The sequence below is a fragment of the Parasteatoda tepidariorum genome, chromosome 10 (genome assembly GCF_043381705.1).
Source record: "Parasteatoda tepidariorum isolate YZ-2023 chromosome 10, CAS_Ptep_4.0, whole genome shotgun sequence".
NCBI classification, from domain to species: domain Eukaryota; kingdom Metazoa; phylum Arthropoda; class Arachnida; order Araneae; family Theridiidae; genus Parasteatoda; species Parasteatoda tepidariorum.
Genome location: NC_092213.1, coordinates 64,027,781 through 64,053,336, shown reverse-complemented (window position 1 = coordinate 64,053,336; position 25,556 = coordinate 64,027,781). Strand labels below are relative to the sequence as shown.

Genomic DNA, 25,556 nt, shown 5'->3' with positions numbered 1-25,556 from the left:
AGTTAAAAAAATACGGTCTCTTGCGGTATTTCCTGCCAAATTCGATCCAATTGTCGAACGAGGTCATCAACATTCCGTACCAAATGCAATCGCCTTTCCATCATATCCCAGACATGCTCGATGGGAGAGAAATATGGTGATTTGGCAGGCCAAGGAAGAGTTTGACAAGCTTGCAGACAGTTCATAGCAACACGTACCGTATGTGGTCTGGCATTGTCCTGCTGAAAAACCAGTTCAGGGTGCTGCAAAAGGAACGGTAGCAAAACAGGTTTTAGGATGTCGTCGACGTACCGCTGTGCAGTAAGTGTACCTCTAATGACGACCAAAGGGGTCCGGCTGTCAANACGTGCTGTATGTGGTCTGGCATTGTCCTGCTGAAAAACCAGTTCAGGGCGCTAAAAAAGGAACGGTAGCAAAACAGGTCTTAGGATGCCGTCGACGTACCGCTGTGCAATAAGTGTACATCTAATGACGACCAAAGGGGTCCAGCTGTCGAAGGAAATGGCACTCCAGACCATAATGCCTTGTTGAGGGCCGGTGTGGCGTGCAATAGCGAAGGCAGGATCCCCCCCCCCTCTGCCTTGTGCGTCTCCAAACGCGTCTTCGATGATCGTCAGGACACAGTTGGAAGCTGGATTCGTCGTTAAAGACTATACGTCAACAGTCGGCATCATTCCAGCCTGATCTGTTCAAAACATTTATGCATACGAAATTTCAAAGCAATCGGATGATTGCTTCTTGGTGCGTCGATTTTTTTTTTTGTTATAGAGTGTATTTATTTTCACCAAAAATGAATTTTTGAACTAAAGTGCATTACATTTTTTCTAAACCTCTAGAATTCATTTAACTCCCATTTTTGCGTATTCATATATCCTTTTAAATCTATGCATACATTGTAGGCTTTATATACTCAAAGAAAATAATTTAGTCAGTATACAAAAAGAAAAATAATGTATTTATGTCAAAAGAATTTCACTTTTGAAGAAATACATTTATGTTGAAAGAAACACGTGTACAGTGTACAAAATAAATAATATATGAACCCCAAAAGAACTTTTGTTCTAATGTTCGGATTTTCACCAATTGAGCTCCAATTTTATGGTTAATTAGAATCAAAAATTAATTAAGTTTCGGAATCAAGCGCAAAAACATAATTTCTCTGAATAAACATACCTTTTGTGACAGATTTGAATATTTTACTTATAAAATATTTGGGGTTACCGGACTCTGGAATATATAGTCCCAATAGTTTAGTCATTAAAACAGTCATTATATGCCAAAGTCATATCGTATTTTTGTGAACTATATGATAGAAATTTCAAAATTTGAAAAAATAGACATTTAACGAGAAACGATGTAGCTACTATTACGAAACTCTTCAATTAAAAATTTAAAGCAAATTCAACGACAAGGCAATAGATGCGTTTTTTAGATCTATTTAGATCTTAGAATCCTTTCTCAGCGTTTATAAAATTTGGAATATAAACATTTTAGTTTTCATTTCAACAAAAATCAACTTTTCAACTATTTAAACTCTTGGCTACTTGTGTGCTGTAGCGTCCTATGGAGGTACCTTAACAGGACGACCACTATTAAAGCACTTCAAGGCCCTGGCAAACCATAGGTCAAGAATTTAAATTTTCATCTTATTCTTTTTCCATAACGGTTTTTCATGTTTTAAACACAGCCGTCCAGCAGTCTTTTCCCAGATCTTAGAGGAGGGTACGTAGATCTGGTGAAACAACATTTTATTGTTCCCAAATAAGAAATAAAACTTTAGTAACAATAGTGTTGAAGTTTATATCGGAAAATGGAAGAGTTGTAAATAAATATTCATACGAATATATTTGAATTTATAGCGCAAAATATGCTCTTTTCAGGACAAAATAGCAAAAGAAATTTCAAGTTTATTTTTCCTTTTACTCACGATCTTTCCTTTATTAAAAAGAGCCATATTAAAAAGAGCTATAAATAATTTATAGCTTGTTTTTAAATATTATTCTGTTTATATTTCTTAATTTTTTTCAGATGAAAACAAAAACTATTGAGGGCGGGAAAATATTGATTGGGAGCTTTATCATTAATTTCATGCTCGCTGGTACCGCTAGACTTTCGGCAGTATACTTTGTGGAAGCTCTGACCCGATACAATGTCAATAGAAAGCAGGCATCCTTTCCTTTCTTTCTAACTTATATAGTTAGAAACCTCTCAGGTAAGTAATGATTTGTTCTAAAATTTCATCATGCAATAGTTGTATTGACGACCAATATTGAGTTGATAGTGCCAGTTATCAAATTAGCTTATATTACAGATTACTTTTGAGATAAGGAGTAGATACTGCGTAATGAGTTTGGGAATGATCTGCATCTTGGGCAAGGAATCAATGAGCAAAGCATTGCGCAAATAAAAAACTTAACTAATGATGGGAATGGCACCTACTACGATGCAATATTAATGGTACGAAGGACAGAACTTAAGCATGTTGAATAATTTGTGGGGAGCCGCTGAGTCTCAAGGAATACAGCGTGTCTATTTGGAATGTTAGTCATTTAAGGGTATTTTTTAGTTGCTTTTTTTACCCCAAACAAATTTTTCAGAAAAGACATAAAGTTTGGAAACATGCAAAATATTTTAAAGAGAAATGAATTTATTTTGAGAACATTATCTCAACAAGTCGTGGGCACAAAAAACAATGCATCTATTTATGCTAATTTTGCTCCACATATGAGACCAGAAAAATTTAGCTAACTATATAATGATTCTTTCTGAAGATCTGCCCTCTTTCTCGCATGGCCTACCAGTTTTTCTCATGTCGTTCAATAAAATGCTAAAATAAAAATGTATTACAGAGTTAAGCATTATCCCTGGTTTACGGATTTACAAAAACGCCACAAGAGATTGAAGTTCAAGTTGATGTAAATGGTTAAAGAAAAATATATTTTGGAGCAAGACCATTCTACTAATCATATTGAAATTTAATATTTATTATTAGCTCTTGAAGTTTAAGAACTTATTGTAATTATTTATCATAATTATTAACAATTCAAAAGTTAAAAAAATATAAAACATAAATCTAAATAAAAAAGTAGACATTTGCTTCAATTATTTCTTCGATTAAAATTAAACAATAACAAAGTGTATGATGCCTAATTTTTTTTAATTTTTACCAAATCCTCCTAGATAGGGGCTCCTATCTAGGAGAGTTTGTTTTTACCAAATCAGAATGATCCTTTTTAGAAAGTTGTACCCTCAACATATTTTGATATGTGATATTACACACGAGTTTTTAAATTTTGATTTGTTTTAATTACAGGCCCCTTTGTTGGTTACTTATTTCAAATTTTCGGAATGAAATCAATGATATTAATTGGATGCTCAATATCAACAATTAGCATAGGTGCTTGCTTTTTTGCGGAGGACATATTAGCGATAACGCTATTATGGGGATTGATGTTTGGTAAGTTTATTTTTTAACATTAACAACCAAGCACTTCCTTAAACTGTAAAACAATTTCTTTCATAAATCTCAAAAATCCTCCGCCTTTATCTATGGCGACAATATTGGTCCATGGATTTGCATTAGATCCGAATGTGATATTTATAAGCAACAGATAAAGACACAAATAGCTTTATTTTATTTCCACACATGAATTACTGTATATTAGGTGATATTAAAGTAATTGAGGATTATGCCCACAATAACGTGTAATAATTCTGGGAATAGAACAGTAATGTATCTTTGATAGTTCCTTTATGAATAACCAATCATCTATTCCAAATCATGCGTACAGTGGGAGAAAAAAATTAATCCCACTGAATAGCTTTTGATCTAATGTACTTCATTAACTAGAACTAAATCTTAATGATTCGAGAGGGTTACTTCAAGTTTGCTGATTAGTTAGTGCAGACGATATTTTACGTTACGATATCAGACACAAAAAAATACTTTTTTTGAATAAACTTACCTTCTTTTCGATGGATTTGGAATTCTTACTCTCAAAATATAGATCCTGAACATTAAATAATTCCCAAATTGCGGCTACACCTCACCCTATTTTAAGGGTCAGAAATCCAAATCTGTCAATAAAATGTTGTGTATTGAAAGAAAGTATGTTTTTGTGTATAATTCCGTAACTTAAAATACCGTTTGTCCTAATAAATTAACGTATTTGAAGTCACCTCCTTAAACCATTAAGATTAAGATCTAGCACCAGAAAATATGATCATTATATCAATAGATATTCAGGATGATTCGTTTTTTTTCGACCTAAAAATCTGAGGTCAATAAATCAACCTTTTTTTCATCATTAGCACAGTTTTGAGAAGAGTTAACTGAAACATAACTTAGTAATTTTAAAACTAAGATTTTTTGCCTCTTTTTAGTATAGTCGCACATCTTTATATTCGTAAAGCTTGGGACTATATAAAAAATATTACAAAATTATTAATTTTCACAGCTTAAAAAATATTACGTAAGTCTTAAAGTCCCTTTTATGATCAAAATAAATATCCATCATAAAGTTTTTATACAAAATGTGACACAACGGGATTGACAAAATCAGTTACACATTCTCGTTAATTTCTCTCATGCTTAAATATAAAACATCTTGTTTCATATTTAATATTTGTTTTAGGTCTTGGTTATGTCTTGGGAAATCACATGCTGCCAGCACTCTTGAATGAACTATTTCCAGAAAGTAAAAGCAAGGCTAACGGATTTGCAACATCTGGCGCCTGTATAGGCAGCATCTTTTTACCCCTTTTAATTGAGAACTCTATAAATTTATACGGCGTTTCAGGATCTTTTCTGATTTTATCAGCTGTAATGGCTCATACTATTCCAGCTTCTATGCTACTGAAAAATCCTATTGCAAAAAAATCTGATCCATACAAAGATAAATACACGAAATTTAAACTTCATTCAGTAGAAGAGCAAAATGAAGCACATGTTTTAAATTCTCTTGAACCAGAAGAAGAAAATGAAACACATATTTTAAAATCTTTTGAACCAGAAAAGCAACATGAAACACAAATATCAACATCTCATGAAACAGAAAAAGGGCCTGAATTGAAAGTTTCATGCAAGCAAAATGAACACGAATGTGGAGTGTTAGTTGACAGTAATTCAAAAGATGGTAAAAAACGAAACAGATGGAGAAGTTCGATTTTATCTTTAAAAGTTTATCTTGATCTGCCGTTTCTTCTTTTACTTTTAATCAATGCTGGTACTCTGTTCATTTGTTTCACCATATTTACTATAATTCTGGATTTCGTTCGTGATAAAGGCGTTGGTGCAAATTTGGAGATATATTACGTTGTGTGTCTACCCGTTTTTGATTTATGTGGTCGCCTTGGCTCAGGAGTTTTTAACGATAAATATTACTTAACTACACCGACAACTACAATAATATGTTTTGTTTGCGCATCTGTATCATTCATAGCGTTTATCTTCGTTCATCATTATGTACTTGTGCTGTTATGTGAGCTCTTTGTATGTGTTTTTATAGGAGCACTATTTGTTTTAATGATCGCGTTAATACCAGATTGCATAGAAGAAGATAAAAGGACTATGGCAATGGGTTCTAGGCTCATTTTATACCCTCCATTTAGTCTAGGAATGTCGCCTATGATAGGTAAAATTATTATTTTTTCCTATGCCTTAAAAATAGTATATCTATAATACATTTTTTATTTATTAAACGCATTTTTTTACTTATTAAACAAATTACAAAGCACAGAAATATTAGATAAACTAATGCAGCAACATATTCTAAATTTAACTACTTTGAAAACCAAATTATCCCAATTTATTATTATTTTCGCCTCGTCTCTGGCTTTTTAGTTCTACATTTTTGTATAGAACAACAAAATCCTAAGGCTGTTGCCTTAACTACAAAAATTAGTTAAAAATTTAGTAATTCAGTACATTTATTCCATACTAGAAACCCTTAAATTTTTTTTGTACAACAAATAAAATTTAGTGATTTTCAAGTCGAATGCACAGCACATTAGGGACATTTCATAGCAGGCAACAGAAATATTGAAATTATTTCCATCTTTGTCATGAAATAAAATGGAAAACTCATCTCAATGTTCCATTACTGCTGTACTACTTCTTCGCGTACCACTTGAGTATGAGCCATAACTTGAGTATCAAATAAAGTATATTCTATTACTTGAAAAAGGCAAGATATGTCACGAAGAATTGATAGGACAGTTTGCGTCATAATATTCCCGTTTATGTATAAAATTTCTACAGCCATTTTAGAAAGGATCAAACATGAATTTAAATAATCATTTCATAATGAAGTCTTTATTTCTATAAAAATACAAAATTATACTAAATAAATGCTTAACGTGTAACTACTTATTCAACAATACTTAATTTATTACTTAAGACAACCTAAAAACTTAAAAATAACTATAATGTTGCCAATAAATAAAGAAATACAAGCGTTTACGGAGCCACATAAGAGAAATATATGTATAGATGATGTGTATAGTTTTTTAGTGCATTTTTAAAATAATTCTAAAATTATATATATTGAAAGCGGCGATTATTGTCTACTTTTAGGTCACTTTAGAGGTACACAGGGGTCCTATGACGGTGTTCTCTACGTTTTGAGTGGAATTTGCCTTGGATGTGGGTTTTTAACATATTTCATTCCACATTTAACAAAAAGAAGAAAGACAAGAAGCAAAAATGAAATCTTCAACAATCCAACGGTTGATCCTAGAATGTGAATTCTATGCTCATCTACAATTCTGCTGCTGTGATTTGTGATAACTTAATGTATTAAAATAATACCATTGAGTTTGAAGAAGAAATTATATGAATTCATGTGCTAGTGTTGTTCAATTGTTAACCTGTTTCATAAGAAGTTTCAGATTACTTTTCGTAAAAGCTCTTAACACTTTTCTTAAAAATAATTAGTGGTTATCCAATTCACTTTGTTCTCGTCCGTGCTTCGTGTTCTCAACGGTAGGGGGCAGTATTTGCAGAGGTTGTTTCAACTTTCGGTAGAAGATTCGCTTGTAATGATTTCTATTCTTTTTTCATCATCTTTCGACTTACTTTTTAATATAATTATTTGTTTTCTATGATGAAATATTCGTTTACAAGTGGTGGCAGTTTTGTTTTTGGATGCCCTATACGTCGATGTCCTAATTTGTTATCTGAAATTAAGATATTTAAATTTTATATATAGCCATCACGTCGAATTCATTGGAGCAATGCATTAAAGGAAAGACTAAGGACTAAAGGAAAGACTGGAGAAAAGAAATAGTCATGTTCTACTATGGCGCCAGATAAAAACAGCACAACTTCTTTTTTTGTTATTTTTATTATTTGATAGATGTGATTTGTTTTCCTTGTGTTTGAATATGTATGACTCATTCTTTTTAAATTTCGATGAATCATGTTTGAATTTCTATAACTCATTTAATAAAGTGCAGCTGAGTGCACATTCTCCCTAAATTTTTAATTTCTATATTATATGTCCCACCTGTAGTGATAGACTTACTACAGGCACATCTATCATTTCAGAAAAATTTATTATATGGATTTTTTTTACATTGTATGATACAGGGTGAAGCAATCTTTGCATAACCCGACCTTGGCCAAGAACCCGACATTACACATTGGACAACTCATATTTGCTCTTTTTTCTATGTTCATTTGAGAAAATAAGAATAAAATATGAATGGACGTAACAATCCCAATGAAGAATAAGCGTGGGATATATCTGTCCCAATGAAGAATACTATTGGGATACATCTGTTCCAACGCAAAATCACAATGCTATTTCACGCAAGAAACTATTTAGCGCCATCTATGGGATATTTGACACATGAAACACGAATACTTGGTTCGACTCACGACTGGGACATATTACAATGAGTTTCTAAGTGCTTTTCACCCCATTAGTAATTTTTAAACATTTGTTGGGACAAATGAGTCCCGTTAGTAGTCAAAGGGTTAACTTAACAACAGTAGTTTTTAACTATAAAGGGCAAGCCGAGAGTTGTATGAAATCCTAGTTTTGGTTAATTAACATATTTACACAACATACAACAGTTTTAAAAAGTAATAAATTCCAAAGAAGTTTAATACTTGTTTCATGAGGGAAAAAATATTTAACTACAAAAAAAAAATTTAAGAAGAAAGTACATTTACGTAATCAATTGTATTGATTTTAAATACACTAGTAATATTTAATATATTTTTAAATGCTTTTTCAGTTTACATCTACGAAATATTAAAATAAAAAAGAAATGTGATTAAAATTTGCACCAATGGAAAAAAAATCTAAAACACAATTTTTTATACCACGGCATTATTTAATTTGTTATTAAATGCCCGTTTAGATTACAAAGTGGAAATTATATTTGAATTAAAATCAAACTGCGATTAGAATTAAAATACTGCATTCATCCCCTGGCAACATCTTTACATTCAGACGTATAGTATGTGTTACGACGCGTTGATAATAAACAAATCTTTTTAACTCATAGAAAAAACGTTCTGTGTAGTATTAATTTTTTTTTCACATGGAACAGGAAAAATAGGCGATAAATATTTGTCCATGCCAAGGCCGTGTCATCGACACCAACTCTTGATTAATCTTACTTATTAGGAGGACTGTTAACCGTCGAAGCTAATTTTGAAACTTGATATGAGGATAATGTTGTTGAATCATAATCCTTTATCGTTTTTTTAAAAACTGCATTGAATAGAGAATATTCAGGAAAACGTAAGTACATAGAATATTTTTTAAAAGTGTTTTTTTTTAACTTTATAATTTATAATGTGTTTTTATTTTCTATCATTTATTTAAGAAATGAAATTTAAATGGGAATGAAAAAGAACGTGTTGAATTTTATTAATTCATTTTGGAAAGAGAAACAAATCAATCTATCTTGAATATACAACCGAACAATTATTTCATAGATGGAAAAGTAAACTTTTAATGAAACAGATAAACAAGAGAATGTTTTATTAACATTCGTGGATATAGTTAGTAAAATAGATGGACTAGCATGTTTTTAATAAAGTATTTAAGACACCAAATTTTAAACCTTGTACTTTTCAGCTTATGTATCGTGGCAAACTTTCAGTAATTTTTAAAAAATACCGATTTTTCATATAATAAAAGAATGAAATTTATAAATCAAATAGTGGGTTTAACAATGTATATACACTCTTTTCATTTGCGGAAAAATTAAATAAAATATTGTATAAATCTTTAAAAACTATCAAAATTTCTTTTTGCTTTGTACAACTCTGAAACATGTCGTGACACCTTTGAAGAAGGTCAAATATAAAGTTTTTATTGAAAATATACATACAAATTTAATTATAAATACCATTTAATCAGATATAATATATATTTCAAAATATTAACAATCAATGATATATCATACATGACTATAAAAAGTTTGTAAATTTAAAAGCAGGTTTTGATTTGTAACTTCTCTAATTACTAGGAAGCTATCACCCCCACCTTGCTGCCCCTCGCCAACCCCCACACAGCTGTTGTGTGAAGTTCGGATCGCTACCATTTATGAAACTATAGTACTCTAGTAATTTCAAGCTCATTAGACGAAAACTGCTTGACATTGCGCAACACTCGGATTGCAAATTTATAGGCAATTAGCTATTGTTAAAGTAATAATGGCTCAATAGTTTAAACAATTTTATCAAACAGCATGGAACAAAAATTAATAGGCATCATTAGTTAACAAGAGCAAAAATTTTAAATTTAAAGAGAAAAATTAAAATTTATTTTCACCTAAAATGAGACAAAATTTTTGAACTAAAGTGTATTTATTTTTTTCTAAGCTTCTGGAATTCATTAAACTCCCATTTTTGGATATACATATATCTATAAATTTAAGGAAGTTGCATAAAATGTAATAGCCTTCTAAATTTATACATGCATTGTAGTTCTTTATATGCTCAAATAGTACATTAATTGTCGGTATACAAAAAGAAAAATTATGAACTTCACCTTTGAAGAAATACATATATGTTGGAAATAACATATGTACAGTGTACAAAATAAATAATATCTCTCCCAAACGAACTTTTGCTCCAATTTTCGAATTTTCACCAATTGAGTGGCAATTTTAATATCTCAAAGGAATGACTTTAAATACCTCAAATATATATATAATTAATTAGCACTAAATATTATTCAAGTTTCGGTCTCAGACACAAAAACCTAATTGCTCAGAAAAAGATACTTCTTTTTAGACAGATTTGGATATTTTACTATCCAAATCTGTTCTATTGTTACCATATTTGGCGTAACCGGACTCTGGAATTTATAGTCTCAATAGTTCAGTCATTAATACAATCATTATGCCCATTAGTCATATACGTCATCATCGTATTTTTGCGAATTATAAATTGGAAATTTCAAAATTTAAAAAAATAGACATTTAAAGAGAAACGATGCAGCTACTTTAACGATACTCTTCAATTTAAAATTTCAACCAAATTTAACGAAAAGGCAATAGGCACGTTTTTTATATAACCTTTCTCAGCGTTTATAAAATTTAGAACATAGAGATTTTCTTTATTCAAATTTTAACGTTTCTGAACTTTTTGGTTTAGTTTTCATTTCAACGAAAATCAAAAATAGCATATTTCAACTCTTGGCTACTCGTGTCGTCCTCTGGAGGTACCTTAACAGGAGGACCACTATTAAAGCACTTCGAGGCCCTCGCAAACGATAGAATTTAGATTTTCATCATATTATTTTTTTCCATAACGGTTTTCAATTTTTTAAACATATTACTTCAGCAGACTTTTCACAGGTTTTAGAGGAGATTACGTAGATCTTTCGGATGTTGGATCTACGTAGAACCAACATTTTATTGTTTCCAATTAAGTAAATCTTTCGGATGTTGGATCTACGTAGAACCAACATTTTATTGTTTCCAATTAAGACTTAAAACTTTAGTAGCAGCAGTTCTGTAGTTTATAACGTAAAATGGAAAAGTCGTAAATAAATATTTATACGAAAAATCTTTGAATTTATAGCGCAAAATATGCTCTTCTTCAGGACAAAATAGAGAAAAAAAAATTTACCATCCTACCTTTTGGCTCAATAGCCATATTATAGAAAACTCGAAATAATTTATAGTTTGTTTTTAAATATTATTCTGTTTATGTCTCTAAATTTTTTTCAGATGAAAACGAAAACTATTGATGGCGGGAAAATATTGATTGGGAGCTTTATCATTAATTTCATGCTCGCTGGCACCATAAGACTTTCGGCAATATACTTTGTGGAATCTCTAACCCGATACAATGTCAATAGAAAGCAGGCATCCTTTCCTTTCGTTCTCACTTTTATAGTTAGAAACCTTTCAGGTAAGTAATAATTTGTTTTAAAAATTCATCGTGCAATAGTTGTATTGATGACCAATATTGAATTGATAAATTTAGTTGTCAGATTAGCTTATATTACTAGAGGGAAAAGATTACTCTTGCTATAATCATATCAGCTTCCTCTTGTCATTACTTTTGATTCTGAATAATGTTTTGGTTCAAATGTTTGAGATAAGGAGTAGATACTTATAGGAGAGTTTGGTAATGATCTGAATCTTAGTGAAAGAATCAATGAACTAATAATGGGAATGTTGCGTATTACGATACAATACTAGTGGTACGAAAGGCAAAACTTAAACATGTTAAATAATTTGTGAGGAGCCGTAGAATCTCAAGGAATACAGTGTTTACGTCCCAAAGAAGTGACACAGGTTCCAATCCTCGACCTTAGTGCTAATATAAAATATATTCAGTATTAGACGGATCATGGGTTAAATTCCCCTTTAAACCGTGGGAGGTTTCCGTGTTTTTCCTCTTTATATAAAGCAAATGCAGGATAGTTCCAGTAAAAAAATTCTCCATGAAGGTTAGTTTTCCGTATTGCTTGATTCAGGAGTCCTCTGGGTTGGGTTAAAAATCACAAGGCTATTAAGTTAAGCATTTATAATCGCAAACTCAGAATTGGGTCAACTGACCAACGCCGGTTATAAAATAAAATATATAATAAACTAATTTGTGAACATGGTATATTAAGTTCAATAATTTCGATAATTAAAAATTTCGGTTGATTCTCCTATGTTTTCGTTTCAAAAGACTTCGCATATCCTTTCAGAAAACTTTTTTAAAATTATATTTAACCAATGTTTGTCTTTTGTCTTGTTATCAGTACTGTAAAGAATCAAGATGTACTGAAGAGACATTTCTTATATAAAAATACATTTATTGAAACATCAAAAACACACCTTAAAATACAAAAAGCTGATCTCAACAAAAAATCAAATAACAGCAAACTAATCAACTAATTCTAAAATTTGTCTTGTTATTTTTACTTTCTCTTTTATCTCGTTGTACTTTTTTTCATGGTTGTGTTAGCATGATATTTGTAGGACTCTATAATACTTGCCTCTCACTTTACAGCCCACACAAAGGTTTTTATATGCATGCATATTTCGTTTTTGTCCATATTTTTTTCTACCTAGTACTACCACAGAATGTATATCAAGTTTTACTATAAAATATACAGAATATACATTCTGTTTATTTAGAATGTTAGTCATTAAAGGGTATTTTTTAATTGCTTTTTTTTACCTCATTCAACTTTTTAAGAAAAGACAAAGTTTGGAAAGTCGCAAAATTTTTTAATGAGAAATGAATTTATTTTTAGAACATTATCTCAACAATTTGTGAGCATGAAAAACAATGTATCTATTTATGCTAATTTTGCTCCACATATGAGCCAAGAAAAATTTATTTAACTATGTAATGGTTCTTTCCGAAGATCTGCCCTCTTTCCCGCATGGCCTACCAGTTTTTATCATGTCGTTAAATAAAATGCTAAAATATAAATGCATTAGAGAGTTAAGCATTCTCCCTGGTTTAAGGATTTACAAAACTGCCACAAGTGATTGAAGTTCAAGTTGATGTAAGTGGTTGATTAAAAATTCATCATGCAATTGTTGTATTGACGACCAATATTGAGTTGATAGTGTTAGTTTTCTGATTAGCTTATATTACAGATTGCTTTTGCGATAAGGAATAGATACTGCGTAATGAGTTTGGTAATGATCTGAATCTTAGACAAGAAATCAATGAGCAGAGCAGTGCGCAAATAAAAAACTTAACTAATGATGGGAATGTCACCTACTACGATGCAATATTAATGGTACGAAAGACAGAACTTAAGCACGTTGAATAATTTGTGAGGATCCGCAGAGTCTCAAGGAATACAGCGTGTCTATTTGGAATGTTAGTCATTGAAGGGTATTTATTAGTTGCTTTTTTTTACCCCAAACAAATTTTTACGAAAAGACAAAGTTTGGAAACACGCAAAAGTTTTTAAAGAAAAATGAATTTATTTTGAGAACATTATCTCAACAATTCGGGGGCACAAAAAACAATGTATCTATTTATGCTAATTTTACTCCACATATGAGCCAAGAAAAATTTATTTAACTATGTAATGGTTCTTTCCGAAGATCTGCCCTCTTTCCCGCATTGCCTACCAGTTTTTATCATGTCGTTAAATAAAATGCTAAAATATAAATGCATTAGAGAGTTAAGCATTCTCCCTGGTTTACGGATTTACAAAAACGCCTCAAGTGATTGAAGTTCAAGTTGATGTAAATGGTTAGAGAAAAATAAATTTTTGAACAAGACCATTCTAGTTTCGGAAGAATTGAAACATTCTACTAATCATATTGAAATTTAATATTTATTATTAGCTCTTGAAGTTTAAGAACTTATTGTAATTATTTATCATAATTATTGAAAATTCAAAAGTTAAAAAAATATAAAACATAAATCTAAATAAAGAAGTAGACATTTGCTTCAATTATTTCTTCGATTAAAATTAAACAACAACAAAACGTATGTTGCCTAATTTTTTTTTAATTTTTAGCACATCGGAATGATTTTCTTTAAAAAAATTGTACCTTCAACATATTTTTATATGTGATATTATACACGAGTTTTTAAATTTTGGTTTGCTTTAATTACAGGCCCTTTTGTTGGTTACTTATTTCAAATTTTCGGGATGAAATCAATGATATTAATTGGATGCTCAATATCAACAATTAGCATAGGTGCTTGCTTTTTTTCGGAGGACATATTAGCGATAACGCTATTATGGGGATTGATGTTTGGTAAGTTTATTTGTTAACATTAACAACCAAGTATTTCCTTAAACTGTGTAACAATTTCTGCCATAAATCTCAAAAATCCTCCACTTTTATCTATGATGACTTTATTGGTTATAAAATACAGCTATGGTTTTGTAAAATAAGACCTTTCCTAGGCCCAAAAGACTTCAGTTACGAAATTTATAGCAATGAATCAGGATAAATTGAAATAGACCATGGATTTATATTAAATCCGAATGTGATACTTATAACAGATAAAATCACCTATAGCTTTATTATCTTATTTCCACGCGCAAATTATTGTATATTAGGTGATATTGAAGTAATTGGGAATTATATACCCATCTCACAATAACGTGTTAAGATTATTCTGGAAATAGCACAATAATGTTTCTTTGATAGTTCATTTATAAATAACCAATAATCTGTGACTAATCATGCGTAGAGTGAGCGAAAAACATGAATCTCACTGAATAGCTTTTGATCTAAAGTACTTCATTAGCTACAACTAAATCTGATTCGAGCGGATTACTTCGAATATGCTGATTAATAAGGGGAAAGATATTTTACGTTACGATATCAGAGACAAAAAAAAGTACTTTCTCTGAATAAACTTACCTTCTTTTCGAGGGAGTTGGAATTCTTACTCTCAAAATATAGATTCTAAGCCTTAAGTAATTCCCAAATTCCGGCAACCCCTCCGACATATTTTGAAATGTGTATTGAAATAAAAGTTCGTTTTTGTGTATAATTCCGTAACTTAAAATATTGTTTGCCCTAATAAATTAACATATTTGAGGTCACCTCCTTTAACCATTAAGAATAAGAACTAGCACGTGAAAATAAGATCATTATATCAATAGATATTCAGCGTGATTCGTTTTTTCCCGCCAAAGAATCTGCAGCAATAAATCAACCTTTTTTTTCATCGTTATGAGAAGAGTTAACTGTAACATAACTTAGTAATTTTAAAACTAAGGTTGTTTGCCTCTTTTTAGTATAGTCACACATCTTTATGTTCGTACAGCATGGGACTAAATAAAAATTTTAGAAGATTATTATTTTTCATACCTTAAAAAATATTATGTAAGTCTTGAAGTCATTGTTATGATCAAATTGAATGTCAGTCTTAAAGTTTTTATACAAAATGTGACACAACAGGATTGACAAAATCAGTTACACATTCTCGTTAGTTTCTTTCATGCTTAAATATAACGCATCTAGTTTCATATTTAATATTTGTTTCAGGTCTTGGTTATGTCTTGGGAAATCACATGCTACCAGCTCTCTTGAATGAACTATTTCCAGAAAGTAAAAGCAAGGCTAACGGATTTTCAACATCTGGCGCCTGTATAGGCGGCATCTTTTTACCCCTTTTAATTGAGAACTCTATAAATTTATACGGCGTTTCAGGATCATTTCTGATTTTATCAGCTGTAATGGCTCATACTATTCCAGCTGCTATGCTACTGAAAAATCCTGTTGCAAAAAAATCTGATCCATACAAAGATAAATACACGAAATTTAAACTTCACTCAGTAGAAGAGCAAAATGAAACACATGTTTTGAATTCTCTTGAACCAGAAAAGCATCATGAAACACAAATTTCAACATCTCATGAAACAGAACAAGGGCCTGAATTGAAAGTTTCATGCGAGCAAAATGAACACGAATGTGGAGTGTTAGTTGACAGTAATTCAAAAGATAGTAAGAAACGGAACAGATGGAAAAGTTCGATTCTATCTTTGAAAGTTTATCTTGATCTGCCGTTTCTTCTTTTACTTTTAATCAATGCTGGTACTCTGTTCATTTGTTTCACCGTGTTTACTATAATTCTAGATTTCGTTCGTGATAAAGGCGTTGGTGCAAATTTGGAGATATATTACGTTGTGTGTCTACCCGTTTTTGATTTATGTGGTCGCCTTGGCTCAGGAGTTTTTAACGATAAATATTACTTAACTACACCGACAACTACAACAATATGTTTTGTATGCGCATCTGTATCATTCATAGCGTTTATCTTCGTTCGTCATTATGTACTTGTGTTGTTGTGTGAGTTCATTTTGTGTGTTTTCATAGGAGCACTATTTGTTTTAATGATCGCGTTAATACCAGATTGCATAGAAGAAGATAAAAGGACTATGGCAATGGGTTCTAGGCTCATTTTATACCCCCTATTTAGTCTAGGAATGTCGCCTATGATAGGTAAAATTAGTTTTTTTCTACACCTTAAAAATAGTATATCTATAATGCATTTTTAAAAATAACACAATGTTTAAATACATTTTTAAAAATAATGGGCATAATTATCATAATTATTTCTTTTTATTATGCCTTATAAACACTTCTATACTATGTGACTATTTAAATGTTTGGTGCTTGGATAAAAGCTCTAATTCGTAGCTGAAATGATTCAATATATTTTTTATTAATGCAGTCTTCATTTTGCATTTTAAAAGAAACTAAGAAATAAGTAAAATGGAAAATCTTTTATCACTATTTACTTTCATTTTTCAGAATTACATTGTACTCAAAAAGCCTTATTTTGCTCAATTCCCTGATAAAGAAAATTCTGTGTAACTTTATTTCGTGCAAATACTTTTATATAATTCTGATTCTGTATAAAATTACAGATATTCTCTAAACGGTTACATAAACCCTTCAAAATTAATTCATAACTCTTATCAATATTACTGTTTAGCAAGTGTCACTTCAAATTTGAAACTAGTTTAAAGAAAGCATATACATTGTAATAATGGGGCCAGTATTTCATAGTAAACATAGTGTTTAAGAAGTCAATAATAGAGATTTTCATCAGCAATACCTGTTTTTATAAACAGTAAGTTTACATGTATGGTCCTTAAAGAAGTTTGTTTTTCTCAGCTGAACACCAAAGCTGATGCACAACAGTACGTGCTCTCAAAACCTGATGGTCATTATAATACAATCCATATTAAAACTTCCTCCGACCACCAAGTCACGTGCTACAGCGCAAAGAATGAATTTTCCATAGTACTAAGCAAGTATTTTATTACACTATTGAGTTGTTAGATTACAGCTCTATTTATTCAAAAATGAGTTTTATTAAGAGTATATCTCATTTGTTTTTATTAATTATTTATTTTTGATTGCTTTGTTTGGTAAAGCACATCTAAAGTCAACAAAGATAATTTCGCAACTTATGGTGGGATCGACGTTACCGAAATGCTCTGCTCCCCAAAAGTTCAGGCACAGGCAGTTTTCATCTCAATCTACTTTCTGATAGTGTTGAATAGGTAAAGAATTCCTAGCATTAAAAGAATATACACAAGGAACACTCCAATACAATGATTACGATAGACACTCCAATATTGATTATTTGCTCCCCATTACCCAAGAAGTCAACGCCATTTTAACAGAGGAAGTTTGATATTTCGGAAACTCATTAACCTCATATATTGTCAAGAGGTCCTGTAACTAGTATAAGAATACAAATGTGCTCTTAAAACCATATGTTCATTTTTTATACTTTCATTTGATTCTGATATTTTTTAATGGATGATTGCACGCTGCCACATAGATCTATCTAGAATTTTCTGGAATGTAAAGATATTTGCCGAATGGATTATCCAGCCAAATTTCCAGGCCTAAAGCAGTTAGAGAATGGTTATAACTACCTTGGCAGGGAAGTTAGTTGCTTTAAGTCATCATATACGGTGTTGCGTGATTTTAAACCAGGCTTACTCTTTGTCTTGTCTTTGGTCCCCATTTCAAAGCCTGGCAACTTAAACATCAGCGAGGAATGTCTGTTAAGCGCGTTAAAGTTAGGAATGGACATATTTCTTTCTAAAACTAGTGATTATCAATATTCTCCCTTGTTGGCGCATAAACTCAAAATATAGTCATGATGTAAGTGATAAAAGATTTCTTTACTGTGGAGTTAGATTCCAAAGTCATGAGTAACTTAGATTCGTAAGTCAGAGGAATCTTAGATAACTATGTTAGAGATATCCTAGGCTTACTAATTCTGTAAAAGACAGTCGAGTCATTTGTTTCAGGCATCCCCATTTCCTCTAACATAGTGGCGTATTTTCAAGAATTACAATCAGGATTGTGATAAATCTAGGCTCAACAAAGCAGAGCTAAAACGGCATAATTCCTACCAATATTAATTTTACACCAATTTTGATTTTAAAAAAATAGTACCAACTTGCCGCTTAAATATGTCCTTTAGATTTGTAAAATGAGTGACGTTGTTTACGAATGGAAAGAAATCGATATTAATCCGTCATCAATACACCTTATAAACATATTTTCGAATAAACTTGGAAAAATATGCTCACAATGACATTGGGACAAGAAAAACGTAAGTTAAGTGAATTTAAATAATGTACCATTCTGTTTTATTTATTAAAAGAATTACGAAACACAGAAATATTCGACAAACTGATGTAACAACACATTCTAAATTTAATTTTAGTGTTATCTTTTTGTATAGAGCAACAAAAACTTTAAACTGTTGCTTTAATTTCAAAAATTAGCTAAAAAATTAATAACTCAGTAAATTTATTCCGCACTAGAAGCCCTTCAAAATTTTCTTGCACAACAAATAAAATTTAATGGTATTCAAGCCCCATCTTTGTCATGATATTAGATAGAAAACTCATCTCAATGTTCCATTACCTGCTATACTACTTCCTCGCACACCACTCGAGCCATGAACTAGAGTACCGCATAATATATATTCTATTACTCGAAAAAGGCAAGCTATGTCACGAAGAATTGATAAGACAGTTTGCGGCAGCATAGTACCGTTTATGTATAAAATTTCAACAACCATTTCAGATAGGAACAAAAATAAATTTAGGTAAAAACGTCGTAATAAATAATATATAATTTCTATAAAATACAAGCTTACTAAATAAATACTACAAAACTATACCAAATAAATGCTTAACGTGTAACTACTTATTCAGAACTACTTAATTTACTACTTCAGACAGCCTAAGAACATGAATAATAACTAATGTTGCCAATAAATAGAGAAATACCAGTGTTTATGGAGCCACATGAGTGAAATATATGTATTGATAATGAGTATAGTTTTTTATTGTATTTTTCTCATAATTTAAAAATATATATATTGAAACCGGTGATTACGAAACAACCTGTATGATCACTTAAGTACCATTTAATTCTTGTATTATCTACTTTTAGGTCACTTTAGAGGTACACAGGGGTCCTATGACGGTGTCCTGTATGTTTTGAGTGGAATTTGCATCGGATGTGGGTTTTTAACATATTTCATTCCATACTTAACGAAGAGAAGAAAGACAAAAAGCCCCCAATGAAATCGTCAACAATCCAACGGTTGATCAATGACTCAATTGTGAATTCTATGCTCATCTACAATCCTGCTGCTGTGATAAGTGATAACTTAATGTATTCAAATAAAACCATTGAGTTTGAAGAAGAAATTATTTGAATTCATGTGCTAGTGTTGTTCAATTCTTAACCTGTTTCATATGAAGTTTCAGATTACTTTTCGTAAAAGCTCTTTAAGTTTTTTTTAAAAATAATTAGTTGTTATACAATTAATTTTATTCTGGTCCGTACTTCGTGTTCTCAACGGTAGGGGGCAGTATTTACAGACGTTGTTTCAACTCTCGGTAGAAGATTCGTTAGTAATGATTTCTCTACTTTTTTTTCATAATCTTTTGACTTATTTTTTAATATAATTATTTGTTTTCTATGATGAAATATTCGTTTACAAGTGGTGGCAGTTCTGTTTTTGGATGCCCTACACGTCGATGCCCTAATTTGTTATCTGAAATTAAGATATCTAAATTTTATAAATAGCCATCACGTCGAATTCATTGGAGCAATGCATTAAAGGAAAGACTAAGAGAAAAGAAATAGTCATGCTCTACTATGGCGCCAGAGAAATACAGCACAACTTATTTTGTTATTTTTATTATTTGATAGATGTGCTTTTTTTTCCTTGTGTTTGAATATGTATGACTCATTCTTTATAAATTTCAGAGAATCATGTTTTAATTTCTATGACTCATTTAATAAAGTGCTGCTCAGTGCACATTCTCTATAAATTTTTGAATTCTATGTTCATTAAATTACAAATTCAAATAAAAAACAAGTTATACTTCAACTTTTGGAGGCCTGTACATCTACATTAAATTTCTTTTATACTCATATCCTATTGGTCAACAGTTTTATTAATTAATTAAGTTATTAATAAAGGAAGCTTCATGTCACTGTTTTATAACGTGATTAACTGCCAGGAAATTTTAGTTTTCTTTTGGAAAAAAAAAAGATTTAGTATTTTAATTTGTGTTTAATTTTAATTTTGTCACAATTTTGGGAAACCACTGCGGAGTTCAAACATTCAGAGCCTCTGCACATTTTTCCCGATGGATTTTTTTTTTGTTGTTTTTTTTTGTTTTGTTTTTCAGTATATAAGAATATAAGGGATAACCGTAACGTGGACAATATGGCGCACTAATAATGCAGTCTTCGTAATATTGATTTACGTCTCTGCCATGTCTCTAAAACTATTTAAGCGAAGATTCTTAATTATTTAATTTTTTATTAATTTAATGCATAATGATTGGAATTATTTTGAATTAAAAAGTATCAGAACTTTAACATTGGTTAGATTGTTTCTAAGTAAATAATAAAATTAAGCAATAAAATAAATTATATATAAATCTCTAATGCTAATTCGGAAAAAGAATTTAATTTTTTTGCCGGTGGCAACGCTAATGAAAATATTCATGTGCCAGTTTTAAGTGTCAAACATCCAGCATGGGATTATTTGTAATTGAAATAAAACTTCTGGATCTAAATTCAATATTTAAAAAAAGCAAAACAAATATGACGGCTTTCTTTTTACTTAGTCATAAGTTATGTAATTGAAATAAATTATTTAAAAAAAATTAAATAGACGATCGGAAAAGAACAACTAAAGTTGTTCAGGGGAAAGTGAACCAGTTAATAAACTATTAAAAGTAATATCGGCACTGCTGCTTGGTATATACAAAATAACAAAAGAATGGTCGAACGTAGTCAGAAAACTATTATCGAATCGGAGAAATGCAAAGAACGTCTAAGTGCCACCGCTCTAAACGTGTGTGCAGCTGAAACAATGTTGATGAATATTATTATGGGACTCTTTGAGTACAAAAATTTAAAACAAAAAAATTAATTAGTTTTAATGAGAGCAAACAAAAGGACAAATTAAGATATATTTGAAGTATATATATAAATTAGTATAATTATAACAAATTACTGAAATTGAATTATAAAAAAATATGAATTATTTAAAAATAAATCGGAATTATAAAATATTATATTATTATTAGAGATCATAATAGATAGGTGATCGTATAAAAATGTCATCTCCTCAAACTGTAATAAAAATATAAACACAAAATGGTGAAATAACATCACCTCAAACAAATGGTGAAATATCATCACCTCGAATTTACGGCTTATCCGGATGTTCTTACTCAGCATGCGCGAAAACTTCAGCTGTCCTTCTAGTGTATGATGTATAGCGGTTCTCATCTGTGCTGCTGTCGCATCTATTATTCCTCACCGCGAATTGCTTCAGTGTCTGGTCTGCTTAACAGCTTATTCAAAAAAAAATAGTACATGCTGCGGTAAACAGTCAGAAGGAATAGACTGAGTTAAGTGAGTAATGGCAAATCTTAAGGCAGAATTAGCTAATCATTGCCTGAAATCTCGGCATGACTTTGAAACCAAGAAGAGAAAATATTAAATCCATTTTTTATGGAGATATTGTGAATGTTGAATAAAACATGGATGAGTTTCAATTTTATAATAAAACTGTTTTCAAAAAATGCTCAATCTCAGTAGAGAAATTTTTTTCATAATCAGCAGTTATTTATGTAAAATGGATAAACATGTCTACATTGCACAAAATAAATACAGTCGGATTTTTAATTAACGAACTTGCATTTTGCGAATTTCTCTATTTTTCGAGGAACCAAGAGCATTTTGGAAATTTCTTCGTAAAATAACTTCCAAATAACGAAGTGGATTTTCTATTTAACGAACTTTTCTTTGAGATCTACTTTCCATATTTCCCAAAATATTGCAGAACCTTTCAAACTTGTTATCGCATTTGATAGGGGAAATTACCTTGAATTGATTTTCGAAGCCACTTAATTTTTAGAGAAAGCAGTGAAATTTATTTCCCCTTTTTTGCATTTCAAACGAAAAACTCAGACAAAATTAACGGATTTTATCAGCAGCAATTAAACTTAAGTACGCACGAGGTATGTTTAAAATTACTTTTATTATAAATGCAGCTGTAATTTTATACATAAATTTAGCTTTTTAAGTTGAAAATGTATGTAGCATGATATACTGGATAATGTTTTGCTCTATTCTTGCTTTCCATGAAGATTTCTTTTGTTTTAAGATTCATAAAATAAATGGTAGATACTAGTTAAGAAGATAAAGGTGTATCAATTACTATTATAATTAGGTCTAGTGTTTATGAATTTAAAACCTGTTCTGTGTTTAAGTATTTCAAATGGTAATTTTCTATTTAACGAATTTTCCATATAACGAACTTATTATCGGGATTTAGCGACTTTGTTATATAAAGGTCCAACTGTACATCGCCTTTAATAACTTTTGTTTAAATGATGGGATTTTCATGAACTAAGTGCCAAACTTATTGATACAAAAGAGTAACCTCAAATATATTAGTTAATTAGTATCAAGTTTTAATTAAGTTACAAAATCAGGCTCAAAAACGTCATTTCTCTGAATAAACATACCTTTTTTCACCATATTTAAATTTGTGAGTATTAAATGATTATTCCAATAGTGTAGTTTGCCATACCTCGGAAAGTTTTTAAATAAATCGAAAAATTCCTTTATCCAATTACCATTTTGTATTAAAATTAAATTTTGATAATTGTTTATTATTGTTTTCATTTTATTTAATAAGAATTGAGAAATGTTCGCTTTGTAAGATACACAAATTTTTACTTTATTTTAAATTGTGAAATTCTAAATGACAAAATACAAAATTTGAACGAAATTAAACCGATAGTTTTTGAGAAATGAAGTTTCTTAAAATACAGCTTCTTTGACATTTTTTAACTCAGAAACTTTATGACAGATTTCAATTAAATTTTGCGTCCTGTCATTTAAAATTAATTCAAAATAGTGTGTCAAAGAACCGTATAACTCTAACTCTTTAACCCCTATTACATAAAATAAAATTAGAATATTATTAAAAAAAATTTTTTTACGTGGAATTATCTTTGGGGGAAAGACTTGTATAATTGTTGGCAAACATTTTTCGATTTGCTCAATTAGTTCTCGAGATATAGCGAAATACAAATACTTAATTTGTTCCCGAGATAAAGTGAAATTAGCATTAAGGGGCCCCAAACTTCCGGATGTATTAATAATGATATTAAATTAATAAAACATTCTTTAAGAATTCATTAAATACTAATTTTTATCTTTTCTAGGATCAAAATTTTGAATCAACTTGAGGATATCCAACTCATTTATGAGAGTAGTAGTATATATTCCGATTTACATGACCACTAAGAGAGAGCAAAAAGTCTTAATCGCTTTAATTCAAATCGTCGTTTTTTTATTGTTTACGACATTTTGCCTATTATAATTTTTTTTTCTGTTTTTAATTAGAGTTTTCAACTCACACACAGTAAGATTACCACTTGCAACTTCTTTTCGGTTAGCTGAGCGCAAGCGAAATGTCGCCAAAAATGTAAACCTACACCAACTTTTATTTATTTATTTTCATTTATTTTAATTTCATTTATTTTAATTTTACTTATTTTTAAATACATCAAAATTAAATAAAATACACAAAATAAAGTTTAAAAAACACAACTGAACTTCCTTGCGCCTGGCTAACCCAAAAGTACTTCCTTAGTAAATTATACTACATCGCAATTTTTTGCTTGACCAAAGAAAACAATAGCAATACCATACAAAGCCATAACAAAGAAAATCATAACAATAAATAATATTGTATCACAGTTCCTTTAAATAAAATAATAAACAATTTCTTATCTTAACTCTAATTTCTAAATCTGTTATAACCATCCCCTATTTTATAGGGCGTTACACTCAATATAGAGCGTTACACTCTTAAAAAGGTATTTTGTTTCGTGAAGAAACGTATCCATCTAATTGAATTATCTTAATTTAAATTCTAAATGCTAATAAAATATCTTATAAACTCTAAGTTTAGGTGTAACACATTTAATACCAATTAAAGAACACTTATTCCTTTCACCAAACTTCTAACTAAAAATACAATTTGTAATGAACTTTGATGAATTAGAACCAATTCTATTAGCTTAGCATGAAGGTAAAATACATTAACTACAATAATTACAACATAAAACATCAAGTACTTACGCTTGTAAAGGCTTGGCATCACTATATCACTCAATCATTCAAATTCTAGGGGCAAATTCCGATGTTTGGCGAAAAAAAATATATATAAGCTGTTGCTAGTGTTAAATGGAAGATCCAATTAATGTACAAAATGACATTTATTTAAATACCAGCTCATTTTTCATCATTTCTAACTCAGAACTAGACACTGACAATTCCATCCGTTCAAACGATTTTTCATAGGAAAACATCAGAACTAACGAAAGCGTAAGAAATCCTTTTGGGCGATGATATTAATACTAACTCCTTTATTTTCTTATTCTGTAACGGTAAGTCCATCTTTGAATAGTTATTTCAGTTTACACAACAAAACTCAGTTTTATCTTTTCCCGTAACGAATTCACTTCACAATCTGTTAATTCTAAAATAGTTCCAAAAATATCGTCTGCTTTTTTTAATCTAACATTGCGATGAATTTTATTATTGCTTAAGTTAGCCCTCGTTTTTTATGGCTCTTACAACTCATTTCATTTAAATTTCGAATTCTGCCCTTTAAAGTTAAATATTTTGACATAAAATTGGAAAATAATTATTAAAAATAAATTTACCTAAGAAAAATAAATAATAATTGCATAAACGAGTTTTAGAATAAATGTTTCTTTGAATATATAAAGTTTAAAACTGAAAAAAACTTTTGCTTCGAGTAATCAGCTCAAATGATGCAGAAAGTAAAATTGGGTATACTATAGCCTACGTCACAGGTTGTGCTATTCCTACTAAATTTAACCCATGAACGGCATTTTCTGCGAGCCTAACTTCAAGCCACAAATAAACAAACGAAGTGTTTGATCGTTTAAATAGCTGCTCGCCAGATTTTATTGCATTATAAAGAAAAGTAATTGATATTCGATTTTTGATTAATAATTGATTTATGTGGATAGTGGCAT

General features: G+C 30.2%; 2 protein-coding genes across 2 annotated transcripts in view; both read left to right on the top strand.

Moving 5' to 3' along the window:
- LOC107448760 (uncharacterized) overlaps nt 1–7,423 on the top strand; it is a 20,036-nt gene extending 12,613 nt beyond the window's left edge. The window contains exons 6-10 of the mRNA XM_016064073.3: nt 3–136; nt 2,029–2,212; nt 3,314–3,457; nt 4,635–5,633; nt 6,575–7,423. Of these exons, the coding sequence (XP_015919559.3) occupies nt 3–136; nt 2,029–2,212; nt 3,314–3,457; nt 4,635–5,633; nt 6,575–6,744 (1,631 nt within the window). The 3' untranslated portion in view covers nt 6,745–7,423. The remainder of the gene's footprint in view (nt 1–2; nt 137–2,028; nt 2,213–3,313; nt 3,458–4,634; nt 5,634–6,574) is intronic.
- A 1,115-nt stretch (nt 7,424–8,538) lies between these two features.
- On the top strand, nt 8,539–19,652 carry LOC122268221 (monocarboxylate transporter 5-like). The gene is made up of 5 exons (XM_043045554.2): nt 8,539–8,753; nt 11,197–11,380; nt 14,056–14,199; nt 15,445–16,401; nt 19,393–19,652. The coding sequence occupies exons 2-5, from the start codon at nt 11,197–11,199 to the stop codon at nt 19,524–19,526; spliced, it is 1,419 nt and encodes a 472-aa protein (XP_042901488.2). The 5' UTR covers nt 8,539–8,753; the 3' UTR covers nt 19,527–19,652.
- The last annotated feature ends 5,904 nt before the right edge of the window (nt 19,653–25,556 follow it).